General features: G+C 42.4%; 1 protein-coding gene across 8 annotated transcripts in view; it reads left to right on the top strand.

Annotated features, from left to right (window-relative positions):
* The window catches only part of COP1 (COP1 E3 ubiquitin ligase), a 241,920-nt gene that overhangs the window by 83,849 nt on the left and 135,968 nt on the right, over positions 1-22,103 (top strand). For all 8 annotated transcript variants that reach the window (XR_014790395.1, XR_014790394.1, XM_084851212.1 and 5 more), the window contains 2 exons: positions 16,125-16,233; positions 18,186-18,267. Coding sequence is in view for 6 of the 8 variants with exons in the window: in XM_084851212.1 (XP_084707338.1) it covers positions 16,125-16,233; positions 18,186-18,267 (191 nt within the window). In the remaining 2 variants the exon portion in view is untranslated. The remainder of the gene's footprint in view (positions 1-16,124; positions 16,234-18,185; positions 18,268-22,103) is intronic.

Raw genomic sequence — 22,103 nt, 5'->3', positions numbered from 1 at the left:
AAATATGAAATGGTGCCCCTAGTATGCAAAAACCTCCCATGCAAAACAGCTTGCTTGCTACCCCTGCAGGATAGCTGAAGTATTTTTTTACTGTGCTTTTGGTTGGTCTGGTAGCGGTATCTTTGCATATTCAATATTAGGACTTCAAATGTAAAGCAAATCTCTATGCTGTCTGGGAAATAGTTTTTCGTACCTTCTTAAATATGCAGATTTTCTCTACAATAAATTTCCCTTTTAAAAAATCAAAAATTAGTTGAGATGAACTTCAGGAATGTTAGCCTATTACAAGTTTTCTACACAGAACTCAGTTGTCTAAGTTTTTTGGACAATGAGTTGCAGTCCAGAATCCACGCATAGTTGATTTAATGACTGGGAAAGTGCCCAGTGCAGTGGTGATGGTAGGTTACTTACCCTTAGACCCTGGTCAAGGCTATAAATCTAAAGCTACCAATGCCCCAAATTACTTCTTTTTACAAACTTCTTATAGTTTCAAGGTAAGTGAAAGCAATAGCAAGGCACTTTCACTTGGTCCAGTACTTACATGCTTCAGCTCTCGAAATAACTTTAGTGTGCAAGCTGAATAAATTCTTATACCCTCTCATAAAAGGAAAACAACAACATGTACCCCTAGAAAGCACATTTTCTCTAAAGTGTACGTAGTTCCTCCCGACTTGCTTTGGACAAGACAACACCAAGAAGTAACTTCACTAATTTATTTGTTGATGTTGCAGCTGTTGTTGTTATTACATTTCCTAGTGAATGGACTCCACTTCGCACAGGTGGAAATAGTCCTTACAGCAAAGCTTTCAAGCAAACCTACACAGCTGTCAGACAGCTGCACACATTGTGCTTGAGTGACGCTGTGCCCACTGGCACCCCTAGGCACAGCCCTGCTAGGTGCATCCCTGTAGCCCCTTAAGGAAGGGGTTTGTCCACTTCATTTCTCTGGCAGACAGGGGCTGCCCCACAACAGGAGGGAGGGAGCAGGCATGTAACCGTGTCCATTGGCCTACTAATCTGCCCTGGCTTTAAACTGTATTGACTGCAAAACTATGCACTGTTTAGGGAAGTCTGCACCTAGTGGCTGAAAATGTTGGAAGGGTCTGTCCATGCCGTTTCCCTGAGGGGGAAGGGGACTGCCCCAAAGCAGGGAGCAGAGGGTAGGCATATAACTGTGTCCCTTGGCCTGCTAATCTCGCCTGGCTTCAAACAGTATGGGCTGCAAAGCTATGTGCTGGATAGGGAAGTCTACCCCTAGTGGTTGAAGAAGTTATTGCAGGCTTCAACCACACAGACACATTTAAATTAAGGGTGCAGTCCTATGCCCCTTCATGGGTCACTGCCTTGCTGTGGTGAAGGGGCTTGCGTAACTCAGTGAAGCCATAAGCTATGCCGTGCAGGGCCACCCAAGACGGACAGGTCATGGCAGAGAGTTCTGACAATATGTGGTCCACTGGAGAAGGAAATGTCAACCCACTACAGTATTCTTGCCAAGAAAACCCCATGGAACATATCACAAGGCTAAAAGATATGATGCCGGAAGATGAGCCCCTCAGGTCGGAAGGTATCCAATATACTACTGGGGAAGAGCAGAGGGAATTTCCAAGTAGCGCCAGAAAGAGTGAAGCGGCTGGGCCAAAGCCGAAAGGACACTCAGCTGTAGATGTGTCTGGTGGTGAAAAGAAAATCCGATGCTGTAAAGAACAATATTGTTTAGGAACCTGGAATGTCAGATCTATGAATCAAGGTAAGCTGGAGATGGTCAAACATGAGATGGCAAGATTGAACATCGACATCTTGGGGATCAGCAAACTAAAATGGACAAGCATGGGCGAATTTAATTCAGGTGACCATTATATCTAGTACTGTGGGCAAGAATCCCTTAGAAGAAATGGAGTAGCACTCATAGTCAATAAAAGGGTGGGAAAAGCAGTAGCAGGGTACAATCTCAAAAACGACAGAATGATCTCAGTACGAATCCAAGGCAAACCATTCAGCATCACAGTAATTCAAGTCTATGCTTCAACCACTGAGGCCGAAGAAGCTGAGGTTGATCGGTTCTATGAAGACCTACAACACCTTCTAGAACTAACACCAAAAAAAGATGTCCTTTTCATCATCAGGGATTGCAGTGCTAAAGTAGGAAGTCAAGAAATAACCGGGATAACAGGCAAGCATGGCCTTAGTGTACAAAATGAAACAGGACAAAGGCTAATAGAGTTTTGCCAAGAGAACACACTGATCATAGCAAACACTCTTTTCCAACAGCACAAGAGGCGACTCTACACATGGACATCACCAGATGGTCAATATCGAAATCAGATTGATTATGTCCTTTGCAGCCAAAGATGGAGAAGCTCTACACAGTCAGTAAAAACAAGACCAGGAGCTGTGGCTCAGATCATGAGCTTCTTATTGCAAAATTTCAGCTTAAATTGAAGAGCGTAGGGAAAACCACTAAACCATTCAGGTATGACCTAAATCATATCCCTTCTGAATATACAGTGGAGGTGAGGAATAGATTTCAGGGATTAGACCTGATAGACAGAGTGCCTGAGGAACTATGGACGGAGGTCCGTAACATTGTTCAGGAGGCAGCAACTCAATCCATCCCAAAGAAAAAGAAATGCAAGAAAGCCAAGTGGCTGTCTGATGAGGCTTTACAAGTAGCTGAGAAAAGAAGGGAAGCGAAAAGCAAGGGAGAAAGGGGAAGATATATCCAACTGAATGCAGAGTTCCAGAGAATAGCAAGGAGAGACAAGAAGGCCTTCTTAAATGAACAATGCAAAGAAATCGCGGAAAACAACAGAATGGGAAAGACTAGAGATATCTTCAAGAAAATTGGAGATCTCAAGGGAACGTTTTGTGCAAAGATGAGCATGATAAAGGACAAAGAAGGCAGGGACCTAACAGAAGCAGATGAGATTAAGAAGAGGTGGAAAGAATACACAGAAGAACTATATAGGAAAGATCTTAACGTCCCTGATAGCCATGATAGTGCGGTCACTGAACTTGAGCTGGACATCCTCGAGAGTGAAGTCAAGTGGGCCTTAGGAAGCATTAGTAACAACAAAGCTAGCGGAGATGACAGTCTTCCAGCTGAGCTATTTAAAATCCTAAAACATGATGCTGTTGAAGTGCTGCACTCAATATGCCAACAAATTTGGAACACTCAGCAGTGGCCACAAGACTGGAAAAGGTCAGTTTACATTCCAATTCCAAAGAAGGGCAATGCCAAAGAGTATTCAAACTACCGTACAATTGCGCTCATTTCACATGCCAGCAAGGTTATGGTCAAATTCCTACAAGCTAGGCTTCAGCAGCATGTGAACCGAGAACTACCGGAAGTACAAGCTGGGTTTCGAAGAGGCAGAGGAACTAGAGATCAAATCGCCAACATTCGCTGGATCATGGAGAAAGCAAGAGAATTCCAGAAAAACGTCTATTTCTTCTTCATTGACTATGCGAAAGCCTTCGATTGTGTGGATCACCACAAACTGTGGCAAATTCTTAAAGTGATGGGAGTACCAGACCACCTTACCTGTCTCCTGAGAAACCTGTACGAGGGTCAAGAAGCAACAGTAAGACCCGGACATGGAACAACCGATTGGTTCCAAATTGGGAAAGGAGTATGACAAGGCTGCATATTGTTGCCCTCCCTATTTAACTTATATGCAGAGTACATCATGAGAAACCCCGGGTTGGATGACTCACAGGTCGAAATTAAGATTGCCGGGAGAATTATCAGCAACCTCAGATACACAGACGATACCACCCTAATGGCAGAAAGCGAAGTCGATCTAAAGAGCCTCTTGTTGAGGGTGAAACTGGAGAGTGCAAAAGCTGGTTTGAAACTCAACGTTAAAAAAACGAAGATCATGGCATCTGGCCCCATCACTTCCTGGCGTATAGAAGGGAAAGAAATGGAAGCAGTGACAGATTTTATTTTCTTGGGCTCCAAGATCACTGCAGACGGTGACTGTAGCCATGAAATTAAAAGACGCTTGCTCCTTGGGAGGAAAGCTATGGCAAACCTAGACAGCATAGTAAGAAGCAGAGACATCACCTTGCCGACAAAGGTCCACATAATCAAAGCTATGGTTTTCCCAGTAGTAACGTATGGCTGTGAGAGCTGGACTATAAGGAAGGCTGAGCGCCAAAGAATTGATGCTTTCGAGCTGTGGTGCTGGAGAAGACTCTTACGAGTCCCCTGGACTGCAAGGAGGTCAAATCAGTCCATCCTAAAGGAAATCAACCCTGAGTGCTCATTGGAAGGACAGATACTGAAGCTGAAGCTCAAATATTTGGGCCACCAAATGTGAAGAGAAAACTCCCTGGAAAAGTCACTGATGCTGGGAAAGATTGAAGGCAAAAGGAGAAGGGGACTGCAGAGGATGAGATGGCTAGATAGCATCACCAATGCAATGAATATGAACTTGAGCACACTCTGGGAGAGAGCGGAGGACAGGAAGGCCTGGCGTGCTATGGTCCATGGGGTTATGAAGAGTCGGACACGACTTAACGACTGAACAACAAAGCAGTCCTATGCAGGTTTAGACAGAAAAAGTCCTACAACTCCCAGCATTCCCCAGCCAGCCAACCACGCTGGGGAATGCTGGGAATTGTAAGGACTTTTTTCTGTTTAAACCTGCATAGGGTTGTGCCCTAAAACTAGTTAATGTATTTTTAAAAATCAGTAACCTAGAGGTGCATCCCTTACGGGCCCCTTAGTATACATGCCAAGTTTCAGGTGTCTGGGCTTCACGGTCTTGGCACTATGGTGGTGATGGATGGACAGAGGCACATCCTCCTTTATTCTCATAGATTAATTTTCTGTGCTTGGACAATTACTCCTTTGGCTACTCAAAATAGAGATGTCACAGGAAAAGCCATACATTTTCCTCCAGCAGTTCCTCAAAATCTACGTCTTCTTGTATAAATTCCCGCAGATCTTGTGTTAGCTGAATTTACAGATTACCATTGGGGTGGCTTCTGCCACTGTACAGTGATGGCAGTCCTATTGGCAGGCTTTTTGCCACCCTGCTACTTTGAACTCATTGCCATTTTCGAACAGTCTTCAAAGGTACAATACATTACAGCAGGCAATCATAGATGTCAGCCTAGCCATGTTCTAGTATCTCTGTCCAGGAGAAGCTGGCACACCTGCCTAAGCTGATGAAAGCTTGACACAGAGGCTGTCTGGGCCTCCAGTGTCACAGCTCTATGAACCTACCCCCAGTTTATGAACTTGATCCTTTAGGGGTTGTACATCCCCATCCAGAACAAGTTGAACACCATCTCACTGAAGAGATGAGCCACCTACCAACAGAAGCTCTAACTTGCTGGGATTGAGTTTCAGTTTATTGGCCAGCATCGAGCCTATCACTGGTACTGCTTCCTCTCCTTTCTGTTATTTCCCCTGTGTCAAATATTAGATTGTAAGCTTCGCTGTGCTGTGTAAAGTGCCACACACGGATGGCACTATTTAAAATATAATAATGTTTCACCTTCATTCATATGTAGTAAAAGTGGAGGCTCTGAACTGATTCTTTTTTCTCTGAAGCAGTGTTTTAGCATGTGACAGAAAGTCCTTAAATAACTGCACAGGTAGTGATACATTTATTATCTTAGGCTTGTGTAAAGATTTTTCAGATTATCTCTTACTCATTTCTAGATTCTCTAAGTCAGCCTTACCCAACCTGGTGCCCTCTAGATGTTTTGGTCTTCAACTCCCAGCATTCCTGACCAGTAGCCATGTTGGCTGGGAATAGCAGAAGTCCAAAACTTCTGGAGGGCAATAGGATGGGGAAAGCAGCTCTAAGTCTTTGTGTATATTGTGTTAATAGATAGTCTGTGATGTTCTGGGTAATTTGGAGGAACTTGCTTAATGCATCTGCTAAGAGTGGTATATTTGGATTTGTCCTGACATATTCATAAGTACTAGAGTAGGCCAGGGCATGTTATATAAACAGAGTTACACTTTGATGCAAAGTGGCTTGTTCAGTACATCTTTGGGGCCATTCTACACTCTCTGGAAAAAATGTGGGTTGTTTTTTTCATTATAGAACACTTTCAGGTGATGAAGAGAGATTAATAAATGGGAAGTAGATTGTTTTGTCGGGCGTGATAATTTGCTTTGAAATAAAAATAGTATTAAAGGTTTATGGTGTGTGAAAAAACTTAAATAGGTGTTAACAGGCCACTTAGTGTTTACAAACTAAAATATTTTTTATCTGCCAATTTGGATGTTGTCTCATCTTACTGAGTAGTTTGCATTTAGCCATAATTAATTTGTGCATAAGGATGTCAACACTCATTCTCAAGGGCCCAAGTTTTCCCTCATGGAAAGCCTGTATTCATGCCTCCTTTTTCCAATTCTCCGGGTCCCACCAGCTTCTCTTCACTTGCATTGAGTCTACAGTGGAGATGGAGGTCTGTACTGTTTTGTCTATTGGGGTGCTGTTCCTCAGGATACAGTCTGGATCCTTTCCTTGTTGATGATCTGGTTCGGGTGAGAGAGAAGGAAAGATGTTCTCAAAGGCACTGCCAAATTTGAACATATGAGACCTGAAGTTAGACTGTTGGTATGGTCCATCTGGCCTAGTACTATGTACTCTGATTCAAATGGCTCTCCCAAGATCTCAGGTGGAGAACTTTACCTTGTCTGCTTCCAGACAACCTTTTAAAATTAGTGATACCAGCGATTGGGTTCTTTTGCAAAATATATGCTCTACCACTGATCTATGACTTCTCCCCTGCTATTTTTTGCTTCACATCTCATACAACCATTTGTTCCTGACTTTGCCAGAGTTGTGGGGAGTTTTTATTCATCTAATACGTTTCTATATCTCTCGTACATTAAACATTTCCTGGGCAGTTTACAATAACTAGAGTATATTAAGGAAGAAAACTGTTTCCTTGAATTACAGTTTTTCTGGTTTCTCTTTCTGAACATGAGGGTTCAAATGCTCCCCTGAAATTTCAGCAACTATTCTCTCATAAATCTGAGCTTGCTTTTCAAGTTGGGGTTGGGAGGCAGCTATAATGTGTTCACATACAAACTTACTAAATCGTTGGACATATATAGTTAATAGCATGCATTCAGATGCTTTGCTAGAAAAAAAAATAGTATCCTCCAATTTAGCAATTATTCATGGCAAAATGCATCACCCCATCTCTAACTTGTTTGTTGTCTGAAAGCTCTTCCATTCCTTTAACCATTGTCTGAAATACTGAGATGTTGTGATACATTAGCAAACATTCTAAGTGCTCACAGAAAAGGTGTGAAAGAATGCTGGTAAACAGTTCTGAGGGAACTGAAAGGCCAGTTTGGATGGGAACTAAACTCCATGCAGGGCTGAAAAGACAGGAGCAGTTATGTGCTCTTAGCAAGTCTTAAAGAGTGAGGGGGTGTCTCCCTCCCTCTTTAAGGGGGGAGGGTGTCCAAAGAGGTGGATGAACTTCATGTCTTGGCTTACTCTAAACAGGCAAACTTTTGTCAGAGGTCTCCAGCTGCTATACATTTCATATTTTGTCTCTTGGAGTCTGAAAAATGGGGACTGGTACTCCTTGCAGAGGAACTAATAGAGCAGGTATAGGTGACTCGTAGCCCTCCTATATTTTGAACTACAATTCCCATAACTTCTAGTCAGCATAGCCAGTGGTGAGGGGTGAGGGGATTTGTTGGCCACAAGTTGCCCATCCCTGTAATAGAGTAAAGACATGGCTGAACACTTCATATATAATACAAATATAAGATACCAGCCACAGTAGGATCATAAATGTTTATAAATTTAAATATTCCAATCTCTGCATAGTCTGATAAGAATAATTTAGTTATTGTTTTTGGCACTGATTTAAAATGGCCATGGTCAGAAATAATTTAAAAGTCAGTAATAATTAAAAATAATAATTTAAAATAATTTAAAAGCTTTTAAACCACACAACAGCCGTGTCATGTGTGGTTGCCCCCCCCCCGAGATATGGTTAGACTTATATACTTCCCGAAGACTACCTAATGATAGAATGAGGATTTGAACCCAGGTCTCCCGCGATCCATCATCCTAAAACTCAGTCCACTATACCAGGGGTGGGCAACCTGTGGCCATTTGTTGTTGGGCTAGAACTCCAATCAATCCCATCCAGAATGGCCAATGGTCAGAGATGATGGGACGTCATCCAATGACATCTGGAGGGCAACAGGTTGCCCTCCCTTCACTATCCCATGCTGGCTACCCAGTGTCCCATGGCAACTCTTGGTTATATAACGATAGAAAGAAGGACTATGTGCGGAGGTATACAAAATAATTTTGCCTTTTGAGACCATATTTGGCCAAACATAGTTATGGTCTATACTAATCTCTGAAGCCTCCTTGTTTGTTGCATTTATTGCTGCTACTGAAATGCTTTGTATTGCTTTAGAATTGTTTGACCCACTTGCACTTTTAGCATGTGTTAGAATACTGTTATTTAAAAATGTTAAAAGCAATTCTTTTCCAGATTTGAACTAGGACTCAGAAATTCTGTATAATAAATATAGTACAGAAAGAGAAAACTTGTCAGCTTCAAAAACGTAACAATTATATATAAAAAAGGCAATAACTATAGGCAAGAGTCAGAATATGACATTTGGGAGACCACTGTAAAAAGTCATAGGATTGTATTGGATGGTTTCACAAGTGGCCTACTGCTCATGATACCAAACTTTCTCTTCCCCTCCTCCCACTTGTGTCATGCAAAAAGCTTCTTCAGGGGTCAGTGGTCCCTCTTGAACAGCATGGGATGTGTTTTGGAGGGCTGGAGAAGAAAGAAGGACTTGTCCAAAATCTAGATGAGGAACCTGGATTAAGTGGGAAGAGGGGATGGAAAAGATCGGTATCATGAACAGAGGGCTGCAACCATTGAGTACAATCTACTACATTCAGTGGCAAAACTGAAGGATATCAGATGAGTGGAGCACTGAAGGTGAGAATAATGTAAGGTACAATCCTATGCATGTTTAAACAGAAAAATGTCCTGCAACTCTCAGCATACCCCAGCCAGCATGGCTTCCCAGATTCAATTGACAGCATCACCAGGTGAAAGGATCTCTGGTGCTGCTAGGCCAATGGTATGATGTGGCTGCAAACAAGTGTTACTCCAAGCCCTTGGGCTCCGATGAAGCCAGAGGGAGGGGTTGCCAAGGACTGTAGTGCAGAGAGTTGTAGGACTTTTTCCTGTCCAAACATGCATAGGATTGCACCCTTAAAAGCTAAGTTCAGAGTTCCTGACCAGCCACCATTTTACAGCTCTTCAGTCTCTTCCATATGTATTACAGCCTGTGCTCCCTACCTTATGGGGCAATCAGATGGGCAAGGGAATCAGCTCTCTAATCTCTAATACCTCCTGAGGTCCCTTCTCATTGAAACTTTCTAGGGACTACAAGCCCAGGCTTCCCAGGGACTGGTACTACACTAAAGTCCCTGGCAACCCCTCCCTGGCTTCTTCAGAGCCTGAGGGCTTGGAGGAAGACAGAAATGGAAAAAAGAAATAAGATATCCTGGGTCTCAGCTAGCTCAGCATATGAAGCTTGGACCTTTCCATGTAGAGATCTAAGTTACTATAGAACCACCCCTGAAGAGTGTACAGAATTGGAGCAAAATGCAGCAACTAGGCTGCTAACTGGTGCACAGTATCGGAACCATATTACACCTGTCCTGAAAGGCCTGCACTGATTGCCAACTGGTTTGCAGGCAATTTATAATAAATATATAAATAATAGATCCAGGAGATTTTCTAGTATCCATAGATCCAAAGGATATACCTGCAAATCCTCATTCAGCTGGAACACAAAAGTTCCTTTTTGTTATGTTATAGTAAAAAACATGTGAAGTATTAAGCATTGCCATTTGTGTTGTCCTAAACCCAGAACCTTAACCTTTACCAAGTCCTAGTCTTCCTCATAGCAGCCTTCAGAGAGTTAGAGATACATATTAACCACTACATTGGCAACCTGCTAATAAGAGGTTGCTCAGCAAATCAAGCTATGGCGGGTGTTATCTCAACCCTCTCACCACAAGACCATAGATTTCTGCTCAGCAAAACTTCCTCACAACTCTTAGACTCTATGCATTAGGATTTTCCAGTGAGCATGCTTCTGTCTTGATCCTTCCAACTATTCCTTGCCCCATATCAGGACCTGATTGTAGCCAATCTGGATCATCTGGTGCAACTGTGTTGCAGCAGTTGGTTCACACCCTGGGCTGCTAGTAGTGTCTACTCTGTCTAACCAGGAGCTTGATAATCATAGATTCCAACCTGTGAGAATGGCATGCCATCTGATTGAGCAGGACCACATAGGACAAGTGGTCTCTTCTTGAGATCAAAATGTATATCAATCTGCTAGTATTATGTACCACTCAGCTAGCATGACAAGACGTTGCACAGCTTTCAGAAAATGAAATGCCCTCCCCCGAGTCATGGAGGGCATTCCAGCTTGCTTCAGGAGTAGGCTGTTCCCTGTGATATGGTGGTAGGGTCAGCCAGACTTGGTTGCTCCGGAACGAAAGAGGCTTGCTTCTCCACACACCCCAGACTGGTCCTGCCTAGGCCAGAGATGCAGTGTTCATGGCTGCCATCAGATTAAACCCAAACCCAAACAAACAGTCTAACAACCTAGCAACATGGCAGATATGCACAAAGAAGAAGGATCAGATCATCCAAATTAGTGCAGAGCTGAAAATGCCTCCCCACTTCTGTAGACCCATTCCTGATGAAATTCTTAAAGACTTTGTAAAATTCTAAAGGCATTGTAAAAGTTAACAAGAGAGGTTTCTCTTGTTTTGTTTTTCAAACTGTTTTCACTACACAATTCCAAGTGCAATGGGGGGAAAACACCCACATTTGTTTGCCCAACAATGTACCTGGAAGGACTGTACATCACGATGGAGTGTAAACTGTGAGGCGACATGTTCCCAGAGAGCTGTAAAAGCTCTGCCACTGCTTTGCTGTAGTAGAAACAACAGTTCTTAAAAAGAAGAGTAAAGAAGAGGGAAAAAAGAAAACTTCTAATCCAAACTTCACTGTGAGTTTCAGAAACTATTATTATAGGCAGAGATGCATCTCCTTTCTATGAAGGCCATCCACATAAATTGGAGGGAACAAACAGAATGTGGATTGGCTTAGTCTCCAGATTGTAGAATTCAGTAAAAGGTATCAGTCAGGTTGCATTTTAGTGTATAATGCATCACTTAGGAACCTGGGACTGGATCTGTTTATTTCCAAGAGCCCCAAGTATTATTCCAGACGCAGAAGACATGAAGCAGTGACATTAGATACTCCCTCCCAAGCTTGCTAAAATAACTACTGTGTGTTCCCATCTCATTACCTGAATTGGTATTTCGCAATGCATTTCTGGGAGTAGGTTCAGATTTTTACTAGCACCCTTTGGCTTCACAGACCATGGCTCCCATTCACCGCTAGAATGACAGTTGCTCTTCCCTCAGATTTCACAACCATCCAGGCATCTTAGCATAGGGACACTTAATGCACCCCAGTCCTTTCATCCTGTGTCTAATTGCATGGCTGGTGTTTATGACCATATTTGCTTATGAACATATTTAAACGTATGAAGTTGCCTTATATAGAATCCTAAGACTGGAAGCCATCTAGTCCAATCCCTTGCTTGATGCAGGAGATCCAGAGCTAGAGCAATTCCTAGCAGATGGCTATCCAGGCTCTTTTAAAAAATCTCCAGCAAGGAAGAATCTCTCTGCCAATAGTTCTTATTGTTAAAAAGCCTCTCCTAATGTTTGGCTAAAATCTACCCATCTGTAACTCAAACCCGTAAAATTTAGTCTTGCCCTGTGCTCAACAGAGAACAAGTCTTTGCAGACTTCTGTTCAACAGCCCTCCAGGTATTTGAAAAGTGCTATCATATCCTCCCTCAGTCTTCTCTTCTCAAGGCTAAACATATCCAGTTCCTTCAACCTTTCCTCATAGGACTTGTTTTCCATACCCCTGGCTATCTTTGTTGCCCTCCTTTGTACCAGTTCCAATGTGTGTATATCCTTCTTAAAGTGCAGTGCCTAGAACAGGACATAGCACTCCAGATTACATCCAACTAATGCCAAAAAAAAGAAGTGAAATAATGGTTTCTCATGACTTGGACTAAAATCACATTTGCCTTTTTTGCAGCCACATCATACTGTTGGCCTAGCAGCAGCAGAGATCCTTTCACCTGGTGATGCTGTCAGTTGAATCTGGGAACCTCAACATGCAAAGCATGTTCTGCTGACCTATGGCCCCTCCCACAGTGAATGACTGTACTAAGCTTTTAGCTCATGAATTACAAGGCTATACTCCCATAATAGTTGACACTTTGACAGTTGTGTACAGAGCTCCCACAAGTAGGATTTATGGTCTTATCTGAAAAGATTCATCTTCTTGAGGCTGAAATCAAGCATGTTTTAGAGTTTTTGAAAAATGGACTCAGCGGAGAGGCCAAGCTCTTAAACAGACAAATGTTTACTTTGGGTATTATGATTGATCTTGTACACCACCAAGGTTTTTCCCCTTTTATTTAACAGGGAGGATATTCACACCTGGTTGCACATAACGACAACCCAGAGTAAGGGTTGACTATGGGTTGTCATTGAATCATGTGTTGTTGAATTGTGGGTTGTCATTTATGTGTGAACCCTGCACTGTGTCACAACTATGGATTGTGAACAACCCAGAGTTCACAACCCAACAACAAACCATGGGTTCTTTTCCTGGGTTGTTTGTGGTTAACAGCTCATAGTTAAACCGTACTGTAGTGTTTGCATGTAATGACAACCCATACTTTGGGTTGTGGTTATGTGCAAACCAGGCCACTGTCAGGTCCTGAGGGCAAGCCTCCAGTGGTACATAGATTCCCCACCTGGAACCTAAACATAGTGCTCAAGACTCCCTATCATCTTGTGCTCTGTCCCCATGTACTTTCTGTACCTGAAGTGGTGTTTCTGATAACTATCACCATAGCTAAGAGAGTTTCTGAACCATCAGCCCTCTCTGTCGAGTAAAATTTATACATTATTTCATAAGAATAGTGTTATTTTGTGTCCTCCTTACCTAGGGTTTCCCCCAAAAGGCAATACACATTTTCATAGGGCTTGAGAATTAATTCCACCTTCTTTTTGTCTGTCTCTTTGCACCATTAGGTTATGGGGAGGGTGAAGAGAAATATGATTTTCTTGTCTCTTTCTAGGTGGATCAAAGCATGCAATATGGAGACCTACAATGCCTCCTGTTGCATTTTACTAAAGAAGTGTTTAGTCTATGGGGCTTCAACATCTTGGTAGGAGTCTGCATATGGACTCCTATACATTTGCTAGGCATTATAATACTGAAACATTGTTTCAGTAGAAGTAGTTTTTTGCTGCAGGATGCAGTAAGCTGTTCTTGGGTGATCTGGCTGCTGGTAGGGAGAGCAAGGCCTTCTTTTGGGTTATCACACCCTAAGTGACTGCTGCTTTGGTACCTTCCACTATGGAGTGGAACATGTGGAAGGAGGAAAGAATGGAGAACTGTTCCTTCTTCTCAAGTGCTACTCCAGTCCACCTTGCTGGAACAATGAATCACTAAAATATATTTGTGCACACATGAACACACACACTAATGGTGAAAGGGGGAACCTTGAGTGGAAGGTGCTGTTCAGCATGGTTTTGCATCACAGTGGTTTGGATTACTGGTGAGTCTCCCTTGCGCCCATTGGAGATTGTGGGACCTTGCTTTAAACTGTAATAGAGTTGTTGTTAGAATACATAAGTATTTGTTTGAGAACAGTCTACTGAATATGTGAAGAAAGGGACTGGGTCAAAGCCTCTACATTGGAGTCCCTAACATTTTTGGGCACATTTGAAATTTTGAGAACATGTCATGGGCATCACCACAAAATGGTTGCCTTGGGGGCATGGCTAGTCACCAAATGGCAAGAAAATAAAAGTTGGATCTTGCAAATCAAAATCAGATCATCATGAATGGGCATGTTTCTAGGCAGGATCCCCCTGCTCTCCCCCAGCCCCAACCCTTCATCAAATTAAAGATTATATTGGTGACTATACACAGCACAGTAAAAACCATAGATCTGGCACTTGCCAGTGCTGCCATGGCACAGAAACATGGTTCAAAGGCCATGGATCATCATGATCTTTACATAGGATACCAACAAAACCACCATTGAAATGCAGACTCAGAGGTGACCTGTGATGACGGCAGTTTATGGGGGATCCTTTAAAAAATCATGGGGATCTGTGCCTCAGCAGTACTGCTAAGCACCAGATCTGTGACTTTTACTGTGCAGTTTATTGACATCAATATATGCCTTAACTTAATAGTGCTGTACTCGGGGTGGGGGTGGGGGTTTTCTGTGTAAAATCATGCGAATTCAGGAAGATGTATTTTAATTCTACCAGATCTTAGTTTCACCAAGATGCCATGGAAAAGCAGTGTATGCAGGTGTGTGACAGAGATGCTTTTGCTGTGTGCATGCATGCTTTCTCTTTATCTGTATGAGGGTGTGTGTGGGTGGTGCTACGAGTTTTCTGTGGGGAGTGTTGTGTGTGTGTGGCCTACGAGTGAGCTGTGCCTGTCCCCCAATAGGATGGCCAGATGCAAAAGCAGACAAGGCTTTTGCACTGTAATAGTTGTGTAGAAGAGGGAATTTAAAGCAGGTGAAATATCCTCTTCTACACAGCTATTAAAGATGCAGGAGCCCTGCCCCTTGATGTTGCTACCCAGCAGGCTGTGATGCTTCTATATAGCAGCCATTTGTCTCCCATCCTCATCAGGCAGCAGCCATTTTAAAATCCAAAAAAGGATTGCCTGATGTCAGTGTTGACCTGTCAGTGGTCAGTGTTGACCAGTGTTGACATCACAAATCCTTTTTTGGGGGTTCTTGCTGATAAGGAATGTTGCTGAGCAGTTCCCATTCAGAAGCACCATCACCTGCTCAGGTGAGGAAAGCTGGGTGAGGAAGGGGACAGTGAGAACCTTGCAGGTATCACGACATGGCCCTGCAGACTCTGCATTGGGCATAGTAGCTCTAGATATTTGGTATCTGTTCGCTAGTGACAGGGAGAGGGCATAACTGATTAAACAGTGTCCCTGTAATTGGAGGAAGAGGATCTGTACATTTGACCCCATCCTCTATTTTGTGGTATAAAAGTTGAAAAGACACTGTACTTGTAAACTTAATTTAACAATTTCATGTAAAAGAGGGTCAGCTAGTTATAAGAGATCTTCATTACCTTTTCTAGTTCATATTGCAGTGCAGCATTGATTTTGCTGTTTTGGCCAATGTAGAACAGAAATGTCATCTTTGCTTTTCAGCATTTGAATTGTATTGATATAAATCTTGCCTATGCATTTAACAGATTGTTCTCCCTCTTTGGATTCATTTGTTCTTTAAATCTGAGATACTGATAATACTTTGCTCTCATATGGATAAATAACAGGAGACACTGGATGGTGGTGACTGGCATTGTCGTTGCAAATAAACTACAGAAAAAGGAGCCGGTAGCAGAGTCTCACTCACTGGATCTTGCCAGATCATGAACAGCAGATGCTTGTTCCTATGAGCAACAAATACAGCAGTCTCTGGCTGCAGCCCTGATGATGATTCCAGTCCTTCCATTTTGGCAGTGAGCGAACAGGATTCAGTGGGACATGTTCTGGGCTGGAGCCTTTCACTCCAGTGCATTATGTTGCTTCTTAATGGAACTGTTGACATCTCATACAAGGATTTATATGGGTATACAAGGTTTTCAGTACACTTAAAAGTGGGGCATATGTTTCAAGTGTCTTTTTAACAAGGAAAGAAGAGTTTCAACTTCAGTTTCTACTATTTAATACAAGAAAATCCAGTGAAGCTGACTATTTAGTTTAAGCTTTCCACTATCTTGAACTGAAACTGAGATAGGCCTAAAGAAGCAATGGGGACATAGAATGATGAGAAAATCAGCAGATAAGATGGCCTTAACTAGGCAACAATTGGTACTGGTGAATAAATTACCCTGAGCTGTTGCAATACTCATTCTGTCATGTTCTCAGTTGTAGTTTAAAGGAAGATTTTTTCTTATTTGGGGATTATTTCTCTCTTACAGCTGTATCAGCTGGAGTAGTTACCACAAAAACCTGTTGGCCAGCAGTGACTATGAAGGTACCGTCATCTTGTGGGATGGGTTCACAGGGCAACGGTCAAAAGTCTACCAGGTAAAGAAGTGCTGCTTTTTGATTCCCAAAGAATAGTGGTATACTTAAGCTAGAGCAAGATCCTTACTAAGGAAGGATCTGTTTGGCTCTTTCTCATTTCCTCTTCGTCAGAATGTATTTGTAAATGCTACTACAGTCAATATAATTTGTGGGTCTAAAATAATGAGCAAGAATTGTAGAAAGAGAATGGGAACTGCTACTATTCCATTAGAAGTTATTATAAGCACGCGTACCCATTAGAAATGTTTCACCATTAGTGTGAACGATACTTCTGTGAATCATGTGGGGACACTGATGAAAGGTATTAGGAAGACAAATGATTAGGAGTTAGTGAAAGAGGGTAATGTGCCCTGTCTTATAATTTGTTGTGATTCCCTTGTTCTCATGTCCTTCCTTTCTTAGTAACAGCTAAGACCACTGTGACTCTGATCTGACTATTTTACTAGATAACGATGGATCTAAACGATCGATTTAAACGATCTTTAAAATTTTAAAGATTTTCATCTTTAAAATGAAGATAAAGTTTATATATCAAGTCCCTGGTGTAAATGTCAAAAACAAATTTCATGATTCAGACATTCACCAGTAGATCTTAAGACGTGTCCAGAATTGTGAGGAAATTAATTGCTTTTCAGGCATTTTCATCCATGTATTAAAATGTCATTAAAATATTTTCAGGTGTACTAATGAATTGATTCCGCTGAATTAATGGCTCATAGATACATGCAAAGAAAAATGGAGCAAAAATTAAAGTGCAAGGGATGCTTGCTACAAGGGGGAATTAGTGTGTTTGGGGTAGGTTTGCTAGCCTGCTGCTTATAATGCCTGGCTGGAGTGCTTATTCTTGAGTATAAGCTTGTGCTTGTGAGTAGGATACCAAGTTGGCATTCCTACTTTAGACCCCCCCCCCCTCTTTTAAAGGTCCTGTTTAGTTTTGGTTGAAAAGCATGATACACAGGAGATATGGAACATTGTTTGGATTGCTTTCTTCAGTTCCTTGTCTCAGGCACTCCTCTGGTGTTTTAAATTGTCGTGACTTAAATTAGAAACTCTTTTCACCAGAATGTTTCTCCATAAGTTGAATGAAATTTATGTGCCAACTGTTCAGAGAAGAATAGAGTTGCTGAAATGGATTTGTTAGTAAAAGTTAAATAGGGTTCTTCTAGCTCTTGAGAATACTGGTATCTTAAGGAACAACATATTATTTTGAATGTCCTGCCAAGAGGTTAATGCATTTATTATGGGGAAAATCTAGATATTTAGTCTTTGGCAATGTTTCTGTTAAGAAAAGAAAAAAATCCCACTACTGCAATAACAAACCAAAGCACGTACCTTCATAACACAAATAATCTGAGCTCCTCATCTTTCAAAATACAAATAAGCTGTAGTTTGAAAAAAAAAAATGAGGCCTTTATATAGCACTCTAGTTGCCCTTTCCAGGGGCTGCTTTCAAACAGCAGTGCAAGCAGAGCAACGGTGCAAGTGATTTGTCTGGGTGGGAGAAAAAATCAGTTCAAGCCTCATTAAATATAGGCCTGGTTCACACGTAACAAAAACCCAGAGTATGGGTTGAATCATGGGTTGTCTTTACGTGCAAACCCTGTATGGTTTAACTCTGGGTTGTGAACCATGAGCAGCCCAGGAAGAGAACCCATGGTTTGTTGTTGAGTTGCAGACTCTGGGTTGTTTGTGATAAACAATCCATAGTTAAACCATAGTGCAGGGTTCACACTTAATGACAACTGATTCAACAACAGCCTCCGTTTCAAAAATAACCCATAGTGAACCCATACTCAACCAGTACTCTGGGTTGTTCTTACGTGTGAAGCAAGTCAAAGTAAAGCTTCATCCTTATTAATTTAACCAAAACTCCTTGTCCTTCATTACTACTTCATTTATATTTGAGAAGCAACTTGCTATTGTTCCATTTCTGTTATTCTCTCTCAAAACAGGAGCATGAGAAAAGATGCTGGAGTGTGGACTTTAATTTAATGGATCCCAAACTCTTGGCTTCAGGCTCTGATGACGCAAAAGGTATGATTTTTTTCCTAATTACTATTCCAAGATTGAAGTCATATTGGTTGCATTTGCACGTCACAATAACCCAAAATTCTAAACAAATCTGGCTTATTGTGAATGTGCCATTGTGCTTGTGCATGCTGTCCATTGTTACCAAATGTAACAATGGGAATGTGTATGAACTCATGCATGTTCTCAAGATATGCATTCTCTATGGGTTCTTTTTGACTTTGGCAATAGGGTATCTTGCAGGAGGAACCCAATGACACACATTTATTTTAAAAATTTCTCGGCCGCCTTTCAGGGCGGAAGCACTCCCAAGGCAGCTCACAGCAATAAAATACATAAATACATATCCACTGGCAGGATTCCCCCTATGACCCGGACCCACTGAGCAACTCCTTAAGGATCTCTTGTCTCCTTAAGAGTCCCACCTTCCTTCTTTTCAACTTACCCTTCCCAATAACATGGAGTTTAGGCTGTAGACGTGGGGTGATTGACACTCCAGATATTTGGGGTTTAACACAACAGTTTACTGGTAAATTAAAACAAGCAAATCACAACTAAGGGTATCTTCTCAGCAGAGCTGAGTGATACAAAAGGCATTAAGAGAAAATAAAAGCTATAATAACCCAAGATCCTCTACCCTAGCTGCACCTAGACTTCTCCAGGCTGCTTCTTCCTCCTCTCTCATCATGCTCTGGTCTTCCTGACTCTCTTACTGGCGCGCTCTCTCTCTCTCATCCCCTCCTTCCCCAAAACAGAAAGTACTGTTTCAAACCTGAAGAAATGAAACTTAACTCAGGAAGATGAAACCTAAGCAGGGAAATGAAACTACTTTTCTCAGGGTTACTCCTTCCAACAACCCCCCGCCAAGGCCTCTAGGCCTGACCTTTTTACCTTGCCTCTTTAGGCTTCAAACCTTCTCTCTCTCTCTCTCTCTCTCTCTCTCTCTCTCTCTCGCGCACACACACACACACACACACACACACACACACAGGCTTTTTAAAAAATGAGAATTTATTAAATGTAAGTGGGTATTTCAAATGTATATTCATTAATCAGGGAAATTAACTTGGTAGAGTGTTCATGAATCAAAACAAGCAAAAACATATATAAATATGCAAGACACGCTCAGCGGATGTGGTGGGAACCAAGTTATGAGGAAATTAGCTTAAAGCTAGGCCGCATGCATGTGTGAACAGTCTAGGCTGAACTGGGTCGGTGAAGAGGTAAAGAGATGGGGATTAAGTAAACTGGAGTCCCTAACACTCTTGGGAAAGAAAAAGAAAGGTAAACATGCAGGAGTAGGAAGAAGGATTTCAGAGAAGTTGTCCTAACAAGAGGCGGTTTAGTCAGGCTAGTCTTGATGCACAGTCACAGTAACAAAAGGGAATGGGGGAGGATTACCTAAAGCTCAAATAACATTCACTCCAATTCATAGAGCTTTGTGCACTTTCTCCAACTCTGTTTGCTCCTTTTGGCAAGGAAACTTGCCACTGTGCATAAACCAGTTTCTTTGAAGAACCTGGCAAATGTGAAATAGGAGTCCCAGTCAATCCATCCCAGTTCCTGGCCAGGGAAAGGCTACATCAAGTGGCCGGGGTTCCAACCGAATCACATCAAATTCTCTCTCTCTCTCTCTCTCTCTCTCTCTCTCTCTCTCTCTCACACACACACACACACACACACACACACACACACACCATAGAAAAGAGGGTGCAGAGGAAGAGGCTACAGTTTGTACAAAAACCTCCTGAAAACAGGGTAGAAATTCAAAGATACCTCTCCTTAGTTCCGTGTGACCTGTTCCTGTAATTGGTTTGGGCATGTTGAAACTCCTGGGCCTCAGTGGGTGAAAGAATAATATGTCCATTTTAAAAGTGGTTGCAGCAGATGTCAGCCTGTGGTGAGGTGAGTACCCTGACAGCCAGACTTGGATGAGTCTGGACAGAAACTGGCAGAGAAGAGACAGAACCACAGCATCCCATGCCCTTGTCTCTCTCCAGGCTTTCCTGTGGGACTCTCGAGTTTGTCCTACTTCAGACAATGGTTAGAACTTCTTCCAGCAGTTGGGTGGCAAGGAAACTAAGGTGGTTTTCAGTAGCATAAACCCAGATGGTACTGGCCCAACAGCTACAAATGCAGCTGATCTATGAAGTTGGCACACCTGAGTTCTTGGAGCTTGGAGCTCTTAATACTGTTTGAATAAAAGTTCCAAAAGAATAAAATAATGTTCATACCTGGCCTGACAAAAATGTAAAGAGGTGAGGCAATGACTTCTAGGTGGCCTTGTTAGATAAAAAGTTCTTGCTTTCGGTTTAGAAGAAAAGGATGCCAGGCAGGCAGCAATGGATCCAACACTATTTTATTGAAACGTTTTGCAAAACGGGTGCAGAGCAGTCTGGACCCCGAGACACGTATGCAAAAGCCTTTTATACCATATCACTTCTATTGTTCTTGCCAGTAACCAATGAAACAGTCAGTACATCAGCTTACCAAGTTAATAGCCAATAAACAGTCAGTATCAGCCTACCAAGCCGTTAGTCATGAGCGCGTCATTATGGTTCTCCTTTTTGCTCTGCCCACATTTTTCAAGCCACTCGGGCTCCTACATAACTGAGGCACCAACGGTTATGGAGTCTCTTTTTCTAACAATGCCCTCCTTTAAGTCTTTACTCGCATCTTAAAGCATTTAAAACGGAGCCTCTTTATTGGTACAATAAAGCAAAAGCATCTGTTTTGACAGAGCGGTTTCTATCAATCTCTGGGATAAGCCTCTAACACAGGGGATAATGCAGCAAACAAATAATACCAGAACTCCTCCTACCACTACAAGCAAGATAAGGATTGAGGCTGCTAGGTGCTTCCATTTTCCAAACCACTTTTCTAGCCAGGCAGTCAGGGGGTTGTTAATCCCTGAATTCTCGGCTAACTCCTCAGATAAGGTGGTGAGACCTTGTAATGCTTTTGTTACTGTGCCGTCTGGGGCAGTGTTGTTAGGGATGAAGGTGCAGCACCGCCCACCTAACATAATGCATACCCCTCCTTTTTCTGCTAACATCATATCAAGAACATGCCGATTTTCCCAGGCCATTTGGCTAGTGGCATCTAGCTGCTCAGCCAATCCTTTTACAGCATCACGGGTATAATTTATAAATCTTTGTTGATTATAATAAATGTAATTGATCCAATCTACATTTTTGTTAATGGTCGCCCACCAAAACAGGGTAGACTCAAATCCTGCAGCGATTTGATTTCTCCCTTTGAACTCATCTGGCTTTCCCCTTGGCACCCCTATAGAGTCAATGTATATTCGATTATCAAAAGGGGTTACCGACTGTTTCTGTCGGAGTTGGCTAGTCTCCCTTGTTGGATGAAATGCGATTGAAAAGGGGACTGCCAACTGGACCAGTCCACAAACTCCTGACCAATTAAAGGGCAATACTTCATACAACTCTAGACCCCCACAATACCACCAGAGATCAGCCCGTGGGATTGGGAGGGAATCATTTTTAAAGTTAGTGGAATTAACACATCTCCATTTGTTTGTCAGGTTCCCTACAGGCTCCCCTCCCCCTATAAGATTTCGGTATATACATCCAGTATGGTTTCTTTGTTGCACAAAAGCTACAGGGGGTATAACACGATTTTCTAATTTGAGGGGAGGGTACAACTTATTGAGAGTCTGGCACTCCTCCTCTCCCCATGCGTTAGGGTGCTGGAACAAATGGATCACACAGGTGAGGAGGGAGGGAGTGTCCCATCCCAGAGGAAAAGGCAGTACCCTTGCTACCGATCTTCCTGCAGCACAAATAAAACAGTCAGACTTATTTAAGGACTTGGCGGTG

Source organism: Heloderma suspectum, chromosome 4 (genome assembly GCF_057233095.1).
Source record: "Heloderma suspectum isolate Gila_16-S chromosome 4, 16-S_ref, whole genome shotgun sequence".
Classification (NCBI taxonomy): Eukaryota; Metazoa; Chordata; class Lepidosauria; order Squamata; family Helodermatidae; genus Heloderma; species Heloderma suspectum.
This window is presented reverse-complemented; position numbering and strand designations above follow the sequence as displayed.